We start from the raw sequence: 12,135 nt of genomic DNA, 5'->3' as shown, positions 1-12,135 counted from the left end.
TGAATCGGCCCGAACTTGTTTGTTATACTTTAAGATAATATCGTCAGAAGTCAATTGCTATAACACGGAGTGTTAACGTGTGTTTTAGTTCCTTAGACCATGAGAGTATCATAGTCACTTCCTACCATACAGTGGACTTTGGGTTGCTCAAACGTCATCTGTAATACGATGATCGTAACGACAAACTTACAGGTTTATCGAAAAGTTTGACAAGGGACTAGATAGCTTGAGAGTGGGATTTGCTCCTCCGACAATGGAGAGATATTCTTAGAACCCTCTCGGTGTGATGACATCCATCATCCTCTGGCCAGACATAGGTGACTATGTCACGGAGATGCCGGAAGATTTCAACGAGAAAGAAGAGCAAAAACTGTAACGAAGATAACGGTATAATGAGCATGCGTATGACTCAAGAGGATACTGGTACATCTCACCTTGGGTTTTGTAAAGTATCGCGAAGTAAAGGGAATATCACATGATACCCAAAGGTTCACTCGAATGCCATTCATGTACTCATAGGGGTCGATATGGACGTCCACGGTTCCGCTATCAGTCACTGAACAAAGGGGTTTTATTCATGTCTATGTTTTACCGAACCTATAGGGTCACAAGCTTAAGATAATCACGATCTGCTGAGTGTTAGTAGGACGGAGTGACGAGGATTTATTTGTGAAATAGTTTTGTTACTATTCGAAATATTTCGAGAGAACGGAAGCGTATCGGGCTCACCGGAAGGGTTTCAGAGTTTATCATGCAATACCGGGTATTACCGATAAATAATATATAGGTGGAAATGTTTATGAAGATGTTTAATTAATAATAAAAAGCTCTAGTAATTGTTTTTTTAAAACTAGCTCTAGTAATTGTTATGGGACTTTTATAATTAATAAATATCAAAGGGCCTTAAAAGGCCAAGAAGTGGAAGGCAACTTGGGCCACAAGGGCCCTAGAGGGGAGGCCGGATTGGGATGGGGGAAGGACTCCCCCTTCCCCCTGGCCGGCGCAAGGAGGAGAGTCCTCCCCCTCCTTGCGGTCCCCCTCCTCTCCCCTCTAACCTATATATACTAGAAGCTTTTGCACCTTTTCAACACACAAGTTTTTGAGCATTCTCTAGTTCTCTAGATCTAGTTCTAGTTCTAGTTCTAGTTGGTCCTAATTGATCAATTGGAGCTTGCCTATATCCTCTAATTTTCATAATTAGAAGCCCAGTGTGGTTCTAATCTCCTCACTCTAATTCTCTGACGACGATTAGCTCTGGACGGCGAAGCCGAGTGTGGCCCTAGTTTATTTTTATCTCCTTTTCTGTTGCTTGTATGTGGTTTGTCGTTGTAATTCTGGCCGATCGATGACTTTGTTAATGCAAAGTCAGGCTAGGTTCGAGCATTTTTTCAGGCTCGAAGATGTCTTTTCTTAAAAAAGAAAAAAGAAAATACACAATAATTTTATCTACACTTATCAACTATGGTCGACAGAGTGTACATAGTACTAGAAGAAAAATCCATGGGAGCATGTGCAACGAGTTATCGTAAGCATCGATACATCAACTGCTTTACCCTCCTATGAAGCATGGTATAATTGTTAGTTATTAGTAGCTAAAACCAACAATCGACCACTGATCCACCGACCATGAGCATCCTATGATGGTCAAACAAAAAAACTAGCAAAGAAAACCAACTACAAATCAATATATTCCTTTTTGGCGCACGTCATCACCCTCGATGTCTTTGTCGTCCATCCTTTCACCTCTTCTCCGCGTCGCCGCCCTCCTCCTCTCCCTCGTCATTGTTGTGTATGGCACTATTCTCACCGGTGACGCCGAAACCCTAGAGGTAGGAGCCGAGACCCAATCGACATGCATGTCAGCGTGTCACCGACCTCGTTGCATCGACCATCCACCTTGCCTCGCCATTCCCTGACCCTTTCCCCTCCCCCTTTCTCGTCTTTCTTCCTTTTTATCTTTCTTCTCTCCGCCCTTCATCTGTCGTTCATCTCCTCGTGCTGAATGGTCCGCCGTGATTGCGTTCTAAGAACCGGGTCAAAAAATGTTACGAAATCTAGAATTTTTCTATGGATCGAATGCCACGACTTCAGTTGGCCCCTTGGATGCCCGTGAAAAAAAACCGATATTTTTCATCTACAAGATTCACTACTAGTGGTTTGAGAAAAAAAAGCTGATGCCGGTATAATTGCTTTTATATTGTTAGTTATTAGTAGCTAAAACAAACAATCGACCCCTGATCCACCGACCACGAGCATTCTTTGACGGTCAAACAAAAAAACCAACAAAGAAAACCAATAAAACCAACTACAAATCATTATATTCCTTTTGGGCGCATGTCATCCCCATTTTCGGCGTCTTTGTCGTCCATCATTTCACCACACTTTCTTTTCTGTGTCGCCGCCCTCATCCTCCCCCTCCTCGTCATTGTTGTGTATGGTGCTACTCTCGCGAGTGACCAACGATGACGCCGAAGCCCTCCATTCCCCTCCCCCTTTCTCGTCTTTCCTCTTTTTTTTCTTCCTTCTCCTCTCCGCCCTTCATCCGCCGTCCATCTCCTTGTGTTGAACGGTCCGCCGTGCATTGCATTCTAAGAACCGAGTCAAAAAATGCTAGGAAATCTAGAATTCTTCTATTGATCGAATGCCACGACTTCAGTTCGCCCCTTGGATCCGTCGGTGCAAAAAACCCGGATATTTTCCATCTAAGATTCACTACTAGTAGTATAGTTATAGAAAAATCACTACTAGTGGTTCAAGAAAATGCCACGTTTTCATTTCGGCTCGACAAAATGACACATCTTTTTCTCTCTCTCTTTTTTTTTCTCGATTCTTTGGAAAAAATAACACGTCCTCGCCTCTCTAACACGTGGGGCCTGGAGGACCACCTGCCAGTGACTGACAGTTGTAGGCGCTGCCGGTGGTGCTTCCCTACCAGCACCGCACCGGCCCAGTCGCCTCGCCACCACCGCCACACCAAACTGCGGCGGTCGCATCCCCACCCCACCTCCGAATATCCACCGCCCCCGGCCGCCTCGCCTCCCACGCACGCCACCGTCCCGCCGCCCGCCCTCCTCCCCCGAACCCAGCCCCAACCCCACTCCAACCTCCCCCCAGATCCCAACCCCCCGCCGCCCCGCCGGGCCAGATCTCGATCCAAGGATCCGCCGCGGCGTGGCGGGCCGCCGGGTGATCCCATGGCCCCCGCCTTGGCCCCCCTCCTCGCCTGCCTCGCGATCCTGGCGGCCGTGGCGGACGCGGCGTGCCGGCACACCAACCTGACGGCGGGCTTCGCGGCAGACCTCACCATGCTGCAGCACCAGCTGCGGGGCACGGTGCGCCTCGACCCCTCCGGCGCCTGCGCGCTCCAGCTCACGCGCTTCGACCTCCTCGCCGCCTCCCCGTCCGCGCGCTTCTGGGCCGCCGACGGCCCTTCCCTCGACGACCTCGCCAAAGGCCGCCCCTTTTCGCCGCTCCCGCTCAACGCCACCTTCCGCAACGAGACGCTCCGCCTCCCCTTCTCCGCCCCGCTGCCGCCGCTCCTCGCCATCTTCGACCCCGACACCTCCTCCGACCTCGGCCACGTCTTCCTCTCCGCCGCCTCCAACTCCTCCAACGCCACCGCCGCTCTCGCCTCCCGGATCGCCACGCCCACCATGTTCGACAACTGCGTCCAGCTCTCTGAGGGCTACCGCCTTCGCTGGACGCTCAACGCATCCGCCGGCGAGGTCGACATCGGCCTCGAGGCCGCGGTCGGCTCCGAGTACTACATGGCCTTCGGGTGGGCTGACCCCAAGGCCAACTCCCCCGCCATGGTCCGCTCCGACGTCGTCGTCGCTGGCTTCACCGAGGAAGGTATGCCGTTCGCTGAGGACTACTACATTACCGACTACAGTGAGTGCACCATGGGGAAGGATGACCTGCCTGTGTCCGGAGTGTGCCCGGACAGTGCTTACGATGACGGGAGGAACGATTCCAGGCTGGTTTATGGGCACCGGCGGGATGGTGTGTCTTTCGTCAGGTACAAGAGGAAACTCGACAGTGAGGATGACAAATATGATGTGCTTGTTGGTGCCACGGAGGAGATGGCTGTGGTCTGGGCCATCGGAAAGCTGCGTCCGCCGGACACTTTGCGGCCGCACTACCTTCCGCAGAATCATGGGGGTCCGAGGGATGAAACCTTTGGGTTGATGAGGCTCAATTTGTCCGAGGCAGTGGACAGTTGCCTTGGACCGTTGGATGCCGACAATAAGCAAGACCAGGACAGGATCATTGCCGACGGGAAGACGCCACTGGTTGTGACATCCGCTCCAGCAGTGCGCTACCCAAACCCACCAAACCCTGACAAGGTGATTTACATCAACAAGAAGGAGGCGCCACTGCTGAAGGTCGAGAGGGGTGTGCCGGTGAAGTTCTCAGTGCAGGCTGGGCATGATGTGGCACTGTATGTCACTTCAGACCCCATCGGTGGAAATGCCACTTTGAGGAATAAGACTGAGGTCATATATGCCGGTGGCCCTGATGTTCATGGTGTGCCAGCAACCCCCACAGAACTGGTTTGGCTGCCTGATAGGAATACACCTGATCTTGTCTACTACCAGTCGGTGTATGAAGCAAAGATGGGGTGGAAGGTTCAAGTGGTTGATGGAGGCCTCAGTGACATGTACAATAACAGTGTCCTGTTGGATGATCAGCAGGTTACTCTGTTTTGGACTCTGTCCACTGACTCTATATCTATAGCAGCTCGAGGTGAGAAGAAAAGCGGGTACCTTGCTGTCGCGTTTGGGAGTGGGATGCTGAACAGTTATGCCTATGTTGGCTGGGTAGGCAATGATGGAGTTGGGAGGGTCAAGACTTACTGGATTGATGGAAAGAGTGCAGCAGGTATTCATTCAACATCTGAAAATTTAACCTATGTCAGGTGTAAATCAGAAGATGGCGTTATTACATTTGAGTTTACACGTCCTCTTAAGCCTTCCTGTACTGGAAAGGTGGAGTGCAAGAATATTATTGATCCAACCACACCTCTTAAGGTTGTTTGGGCCATGGGTGCAAGCTGGTCAGGAGATGACCTGACGGACAGTAATATGCATTCGGTCACAAGCAGTCGCCCCATACGTGTTCTTTTGTTGAGAGGTTCAGCTGAGGCAGAACAGGACTTGCGGCCCGTTCTGGCTGTGCATGGATTTATGATGTTTGTGGCCTGGGGCATCTTGCTTCCTGGTGGAATATTGGCTGCTCGGTATTTGAAAAGCTTGAAGGGAGACGGGTGGTACCAAATACATGTCTATCTGCAGTATTCTGGGATCTCTATAATGTTCCTTGGCGTCCTTTTTGCTGCAGCCGAGCTCCGAGGTTTCTATGTTGATTCAGTGCACGTCAAGTTTGGTTTATCAGCCTTACTGTTGGCAGCTTTTCAGCCGCTCAATGCCTATTTCCGGCCCAAGAGGCCCGCTAATGGGGAGGTTCCACCCCGGAACCGTGTCCTCTGGGAGTACCTACATGTCATCACAGGGAGGTCAGCAATTGTCGTCGGAGTCGTGGCACTTTTCACCGGAATGAAGCATTTAGGCCAGAGGTATGACAGTGAAAATGTAGAGGAGCTCACCTGGGCCTTGATGCTGTGGGTGCTTTCTGCCATAGTTATAGCTCTGTCCCTAGAATATAAAGAGGTCAAACGAAGGGGCGGCGACCGAAGCTTCAGAGGGCACTGGGTTCTAGGTAACACCGAGGAAGATGACTCGGTTGATCTCTTGCATCCTGACAGCTCTGCCAGGAGTTCAGAATCTAGGCCTTCTGGTGTAATGGAGGTGCAGCTTGAGCCTCTCACCAGATGAGTAGTAGAATAGCGTAGATCAATCTGTATCTCCCAGTGTCAGATACACACACACACACACACCAAGTCCTGTTTTCAGTCATACAACAGAAACAGATGGTGTCCACAAGCACGGTGACTTTCCGCTCAGAAAGAAAATTGAATTTCTCATGCTTGTTTCTTCTACCATGGCAGAATGGTACCAGGCTACATAGGATCTTCAAATTATGCCTTTGATTCCTTGCGTCACACTGTTCAGATTGTATAGTGTACATTTTGTTTTTTCACAATAGACAGGCACAATTTGTTACATTGCCCCCAAGTAATTCTTTTCCCCATCAGATTTTGAGAGAGAGAGAGATAAGATATACATTTTGTTAACTGGGCAGAGCACTCGAGGGACAGAAATTGTGTATCATAGTGCTAATGCTATTCAATATTCATTTTGAGATAAAAGGGAACAGATGTTGTAATGTGCTTAGAATTTTGAACATCTCCATAACTACTGGAACATCTTCAATTCGTTGACTGGTCATTCCATTAAAATTTGCAGTAGAGAATATCACTGATGAGTGGTAAGATTGGCTTTTTCATGCCAGGTTTTTTGCGCCAATGTGATAATATCGTCTCGATGCTATTTGCAAGTTGAAAAAATTGAAAAATGCTAGAGTAATCTGCATTCAAGGGTATCTGGATATGCACCATGTACAGAAATACTAATTTGTTCTGAATCCGCGGCATCAAAGGAGAGAAATTGTGTATCATAGTGGGATATTATAAAATATATTTGTTCCGAGAATGTGAGATAAAAGGCAAAGGATGTTGTACTGTCTGTTGTATGTTCCCAGTGCTATAGCTCTTTAAACATCTCCATGTCTATTGGAACATCTTCAAAGTATTTACTGATCATTCCATGAAACTTTAACATAGGTACAACAGTGGTAAGATTGGTTTTTTCGTGTCAGATTTTTTGGGTCGATGATTCATCTCCGCCTTATTTGCAAGTTGGGAAATGTGCGCTTGTATGAATTTTATCTTTTTAAGCTTTGGATGTGAAGTGGCGATCACTTAAAATTCCAGCATTTCCATATCCTGTCAGCTGCTATGTCCTGATTATTATCTACTCCCTTTGTAAACAAATAGAAGACGTTTATGCCTTATATTTGTTTTCAGAGGATTGCACTCCAGAGTTATGAATATGAGCGAGCAGTATCCCGCAGCGGCATTATTTTTTGTGAAGAACCAGTTTATTTTCTCCTTTCTAGTAAACCACACAGCCAGCGCCCATGGCTGAGAGTTTCTTTCAGGGTGAACTCTCAAGCCGAAAGGCTCAAGCTGCTGCTTATACAGGAGCGTTTTGCCCTGGAGGCACATGCTGTCTTGTAGAAGTTCCTGTTTCCAGGGAGCACACATTGCAAGCAACAACATTTTGCCCTGGGGGCACACATTGTTATCAACTGCCATGGAGTATGAACGAAGAAAATGTCCAACGATAACCATGAACAGACAATCACATAATGTTCATTCGAAGGGTCACAAGTCCGTCGAATCAAAGAGGTCATCAGTAACATGTACTCTCAGCCAACCGCAAAGCACACATCAGCGCTTCAGCGACTTAGCTGCACATCAAACACACTTGACAGTTTCGCATCTGATAAAGAGTTTGTGGCGCCGACACAATGAGACTCCATCATCCAACTATAGACGATCGCATGCTACATTCTAGTCACCAAAAGAGAGCAGAGCAAATGCTAGCAAATAACTAGAGCAGCCCCGGTTCAGGTTTCTTCATATGTTAAAAAGGACAGGGGCTTCTCCTTGCTCATAAAAACAAAAAGGGGCTGCTAATGCATGCATCACTACGGCTACGGCTGCGGCGTTATCTTCACATGAACTCGCAGATGGAGTTTGTCGTCGAAGAAGAAACGGCTGTTGTCAGCAATGATGGATGGGCAAGGAATCCTGCAACCCAAAGCCTGTCTACTATCGGTGGTGGTGGTGCGCCTCCACAAGAAGAGAAACTCCAGCGACTGTCTTGTCTTTACCTCAATCTCATAATCTATTGTCCCTCTTACTGGCCCCTTGTCTTCTAACTTCTCTATTAAGAGGCCAAAAAAGTTGGACGGCTCCATTTTACCGTGCGCCGAGAGGAAGAAACCATGCCCTCCACAATAGAACGGCGGGGAGCGTATCGATCCTGATGGGAAGAGCCCCGAGCATTGCCCACGACTGAGTAAAGTCAACTATACAGGACGGCTGGTCAATCAGGATGCCATTGGTCATGCTGCGCACTACTGGCACCAGTGGAAGTAAGCTTGAACTCAAAATCTTGTGCCTCTCTTCTGGATTTGGATACTGAAAGTGGGCCCACCTGAGCACAAAGTCATAGACGGACTCTTCAGATGCAACCCCGGGGTGATTCCTTGATAAAATGGCTACAATCCCAGTGAGAGATATCCTCATCAGTTCATCCTGAAACCTGAAATGATGCACATAATGATATTACGACAACAATGTCCACATGTTTCCTAAAGGAGGGAAAAGAAAAAGGTATGTCAATCCGATGGGGGTTACTTACTTTGTCAACAGGAATTTATCGTATCTTTTAGCAAGGAATTTCTTGGCCGCCTCTGCCAGGGCAGGTGCCATTGAAATGGAACATGGGAGATCTAGGCACATTACTGCAGATTCTGCGGTCATAGGCAGGTCTACGAGCCGTTCACCGCAAAGCTTAATGCAAGAAGCAACCTCAAATTTATCAGCAGCCAGCAGGATATCAACCACAAGAATGGGTTCAGTTGGTGTCAGCTTTCCACTATAAATAAAGTGTAAAAGCTCCAGGAAGGCTTCGTACTCTGTTCCAAGTAAGAAATAAGGGCAAGGAGGCATAAGGATTGATGAAACAGTTCAACGAATTCTCAAACAGTGACATTAAATGGAGGAGTACAAAAAAAGAGGGATAGCTACTGTTTTATGCATACATGATTATTTAAGTATGACAATCGACTTCCAAAAATCAAATGGGGAAACATGTAACGCGTGAGAAAATATCCATTTGGGGCAACAGTTTGTAAGGGTAATGACTAATGAGACTATGAGAGCCAATCGAGATCATGATATCAAAGTAGAAAAGTGTGGCAGGAAACTCCAAAAAAGGTCTCTCTACAATAATAATAATAATAAACATACAAAAAACACAATCACAATAACTAACTAGAATCATCAGTTATAAGAAGACGAAGGAGAGCAAACAGTACACTAGTTACCCGAGTCAGCAATTGTAACTGTTGCCTGTCTATGGCCAGATTCCTTCATGCCATTTGAGAAAAGCTAACAATCATGAAGCTTATCAGAAAGATGAGGCAACTGATTATAGAACAAATGAATTTCAGAAGATCGTCAGAATTACCTTGCGAAAGAAATTACTTTTTGCAGCAAGAGTCGCCGAGCAGACATGTATAGTTTCAACTTGTAAAACTGGTGTACTCGTCACAGTACAAGAAGAGTCGATATCTTCTCCACCATCACCTGTAAAATACCATGGTCCAATAAATATAGAGAAACATGCAAATCTAGGAAAGAAAAAGGCACATAACATAATTAGTAGACATGTTTTCTTTTTGTTAAAACTGAAACCTCATACAGTCACTCTCTCTAGGTGCGCACATTTATTAAATCAACTTTTAGAAACACGGCAAAATCTTAAACATATGAAAAACTGGACACCCATTGAGCTGCATCAAGCATAATAAACACGCTCATATGCTCGTCTGTGTGTGTGTAACAATACCAGACTAAGTCTCGTATTGTTATCTTCTTTTATCTCATTAATAAGTATTTCATACCTCCCAAGCAACAAGAAGCAGTAGAATTGTATCTCCCCAGGATTGGGTTGTAAATAGTATGTTGCTTGTATGAAGAAACAAGCAACCAAGCACTACCTAGTTTATCAACGGACTGTGCAATTACTGTACCAACACACCACCAGTGTGTGCCACAATCAATATATTTGTACTACTTAAAAAGAAGTATTATCAGGAAGCTAATTTATGACCTTTAATGTTTGAATTCAAAAACAAAGTAAACAACTAATGAAATGAACTAATGTTGACTTCAAATGTGGAACAGGGAACTCCTTAACCATTAAGGATGACACTTGCTCATACAAAACAACTCACAAACTAATGTTCAGTAGATATATGAAGGATGGCACTTGCTTATTCATATCCAAGTTCACATATTCCAGGAATAACACTTGTGATAAATCTGTTCTTCTAACCTTTGGATGCTATATTTAGAGATATAAACATAGCATATTCAATGTAGCAATCAGGCAAATATCATTTTTCATGCAAAAGATGTGAAATAATTGATCAGCTTGTTCCTTCGATCAAAGGTCAATTGCTATTTCACCAGCATACAGACCTATCGCATACAAATTATTCCAAATATTCTTAGCTGTCCAGTGCCAATTCCCACCTTGAATATGTGACTACAGTTCTGCCGCATGAAGAAGAATTACTTAGCAAAGGTTTTGGGTTGTAATTTTATGTTGCTCCTACGAAGAAACACAAGAACCCAAGTACTGCCTAGTTGAACGGACTGTGCCATTACTGTACCAACATACCAGTGTGTACCACAGTAAACATATGTTTGTATACCACTTAAAGCAAGTGATTACGAACACAAGGTAATATAGACCTTAAATGTTTCAACAACCTAAATTGAGGTGAACCACAGACAAAACACGAAGTAATTTTGACCTCAAAAAATGTGGAACAGGGGGCTCCTCAATCATGAACGATGACGCTGATACAAAACAACTCAAGGACATCCTCAATCATGAACGATGACGCTGATACAAAACAACTCAAGGACTAGTGTTTACAAAATACATGAAGGATGACACTTGCTCATTCATATCCAAGTATACATTCCAGAAATAATGCTTTCGATAAATAAATCTGTTCTTCGACTTGTTTTGGACCTTTGGATCCTACACTGGGGGATATATCAATTGCAGATTCTCAAGAAAAATTCATTTTTCATGTGAAAGATGTGAAATAATTGATCAACTTGTTCCTGTAAACGTAAACTAAGGTCTGAAGCATCAAGGTACAAGAATCACATAATAACTACCGTTAACAAGTACGAATCTCCCGAGCATACAGACCTATAAACATACAAATCATTCCAAATCCGTTTAGTTGTCCAATGGCAATTCTCAACTTGAATGGTATAACGTAGTTTGTCCGGCACTGCTACATCCAAACGATCAAAGACTCCCTCCATTCCACAATATAAGATGGTATATCATGGGATGGAGGGAGTATGTTATATGTGACTACAAAATTGCTGCATTTTAAATGGAGGCACAGACAACATATACTCTTTGATAACTGTTGTTCTAATTTATTTATTTATTTGAGATGTTTGTTCTGAAAATGTTACCGTGTCCGAGAATCTCAACACCTCGAAATCTAAAACTTAAAAAAGATAGTACTTCCTAAATACAGTATCGAATCCGGATATACGCGCGTAGATCGGGCAGTTTGTTTAGCGTGGCACCTAGAATTCACTTATACTACGCACCTTCGGCCGCCTCGCGCCGGCGCTTGCGGCCGGCGGCGTCGTCGGCGCCGACGACCACTATACGCAGCTCCCTGTCGGAGAAGGCCTCATTGTCGAAGGCGAACTCGAAGCCCGCGTCCACCTCCGCCCCTGGCCCCGCCACGGTCGACGCGTCGCCTCCGGCCATACGCCACCCACCGGCGCTGTCAGACGTATTGTTGAGCTGCGCTACCCGGCGGCCGTAACCCTAGCTGGCGGCGGAGGAAGAAGGGAAAATGGAGAGAGGCTGTGGGTAAGGTCGGGGGCGCTGTTCTAGACCTTGCGACTGATAGGTGCTCCACTAATAAGAGAGAGGAGAGAGGGGAGGGGAGGTCGGACGCCACGCCGTTGATGGTGATGTGACCTCGCCGTGTGCGAGTGGCGACATTGACCGCGGCGCGCCTGCACTCCTCTCCCAAACTCGAATACCGAGGCGGGAAAGAAAATGTTTTCGTTCGCAGGTACTCCTACGAAGTAAAATTATCTATATAATTCGTATGTATTTAGTCCGTAGTGCAATCTAAAAGATTTATATTTAAGTATGGATGCAGTAGATGAATTGTAAAATTCGACTGCCTCGTGCGCCGGTACATGAATTGTAAACATCGACTGCCTTGTCCGCCGTTGGATTGAGCCACGAATAGCCGTGGGATCTCTACAGTGAGGTGCGTCACGAGTTGCAACAAGGTTACGCAGTTCACTCTACAGGAGCT

At 46.1% G+C, this 12,135-nt stretch overlaps 1 protein-coding gene and 1 pseudogene across 1 annotated transcript; one reads left to right on the top strand and one right to left on the bottom strand.

Annotated features, from left to right (window-relative positions):
• Positions 1-2,921: 2,921 nt before the first annotated feature.
• On the top strand, positions 2,922-6,293 carry LOC123122597 (cytochrome b561, DM13 and DOMON domain-containing protein At5g54830). Its single transcript, XM_044542818.1, has one exon. The coding sequence runs from the start codon at positions 3,195-3,197 to the stop codon at positions 5,832-5,834; it is 2,640 nt and encodes an 879-aa protein (XP_044398753.1). The 5' UTR covers positions 2,922-3,194; the 3' UTR covers positions 5,835-6,293.
• A 1,155-nt stretch (positions 6,294-7,448) lies between these two features.
• LOC123122596 (BTB/POZ domain-containing protein POB1-like) lies at positions 7,449-11,735 on the bottom strand (annotated as a pseudogene).
• Positions 11,736-12,135: the final 400 nt, after the last annotated feature.

This window comes from Triticum aestivum, chromosome 5D (genome assembly GCF_018294505.1).
Source record: "Triticum aestivum cultivar Chinese Spring chromosome 5D, IWGSC CS RefSeq v2.1, whole genome shotgun sequence".
NCBI lineage: Eukaryota > Viridiplantae > Streptophyta > Magnoliopsida > Poales > Poaceae > Triticum > Triticum aestivum.
Note: the sequence above shows the minus strand (reverse complement) of the source record. Positions and strands in the feature narration are given on the sequence as shown.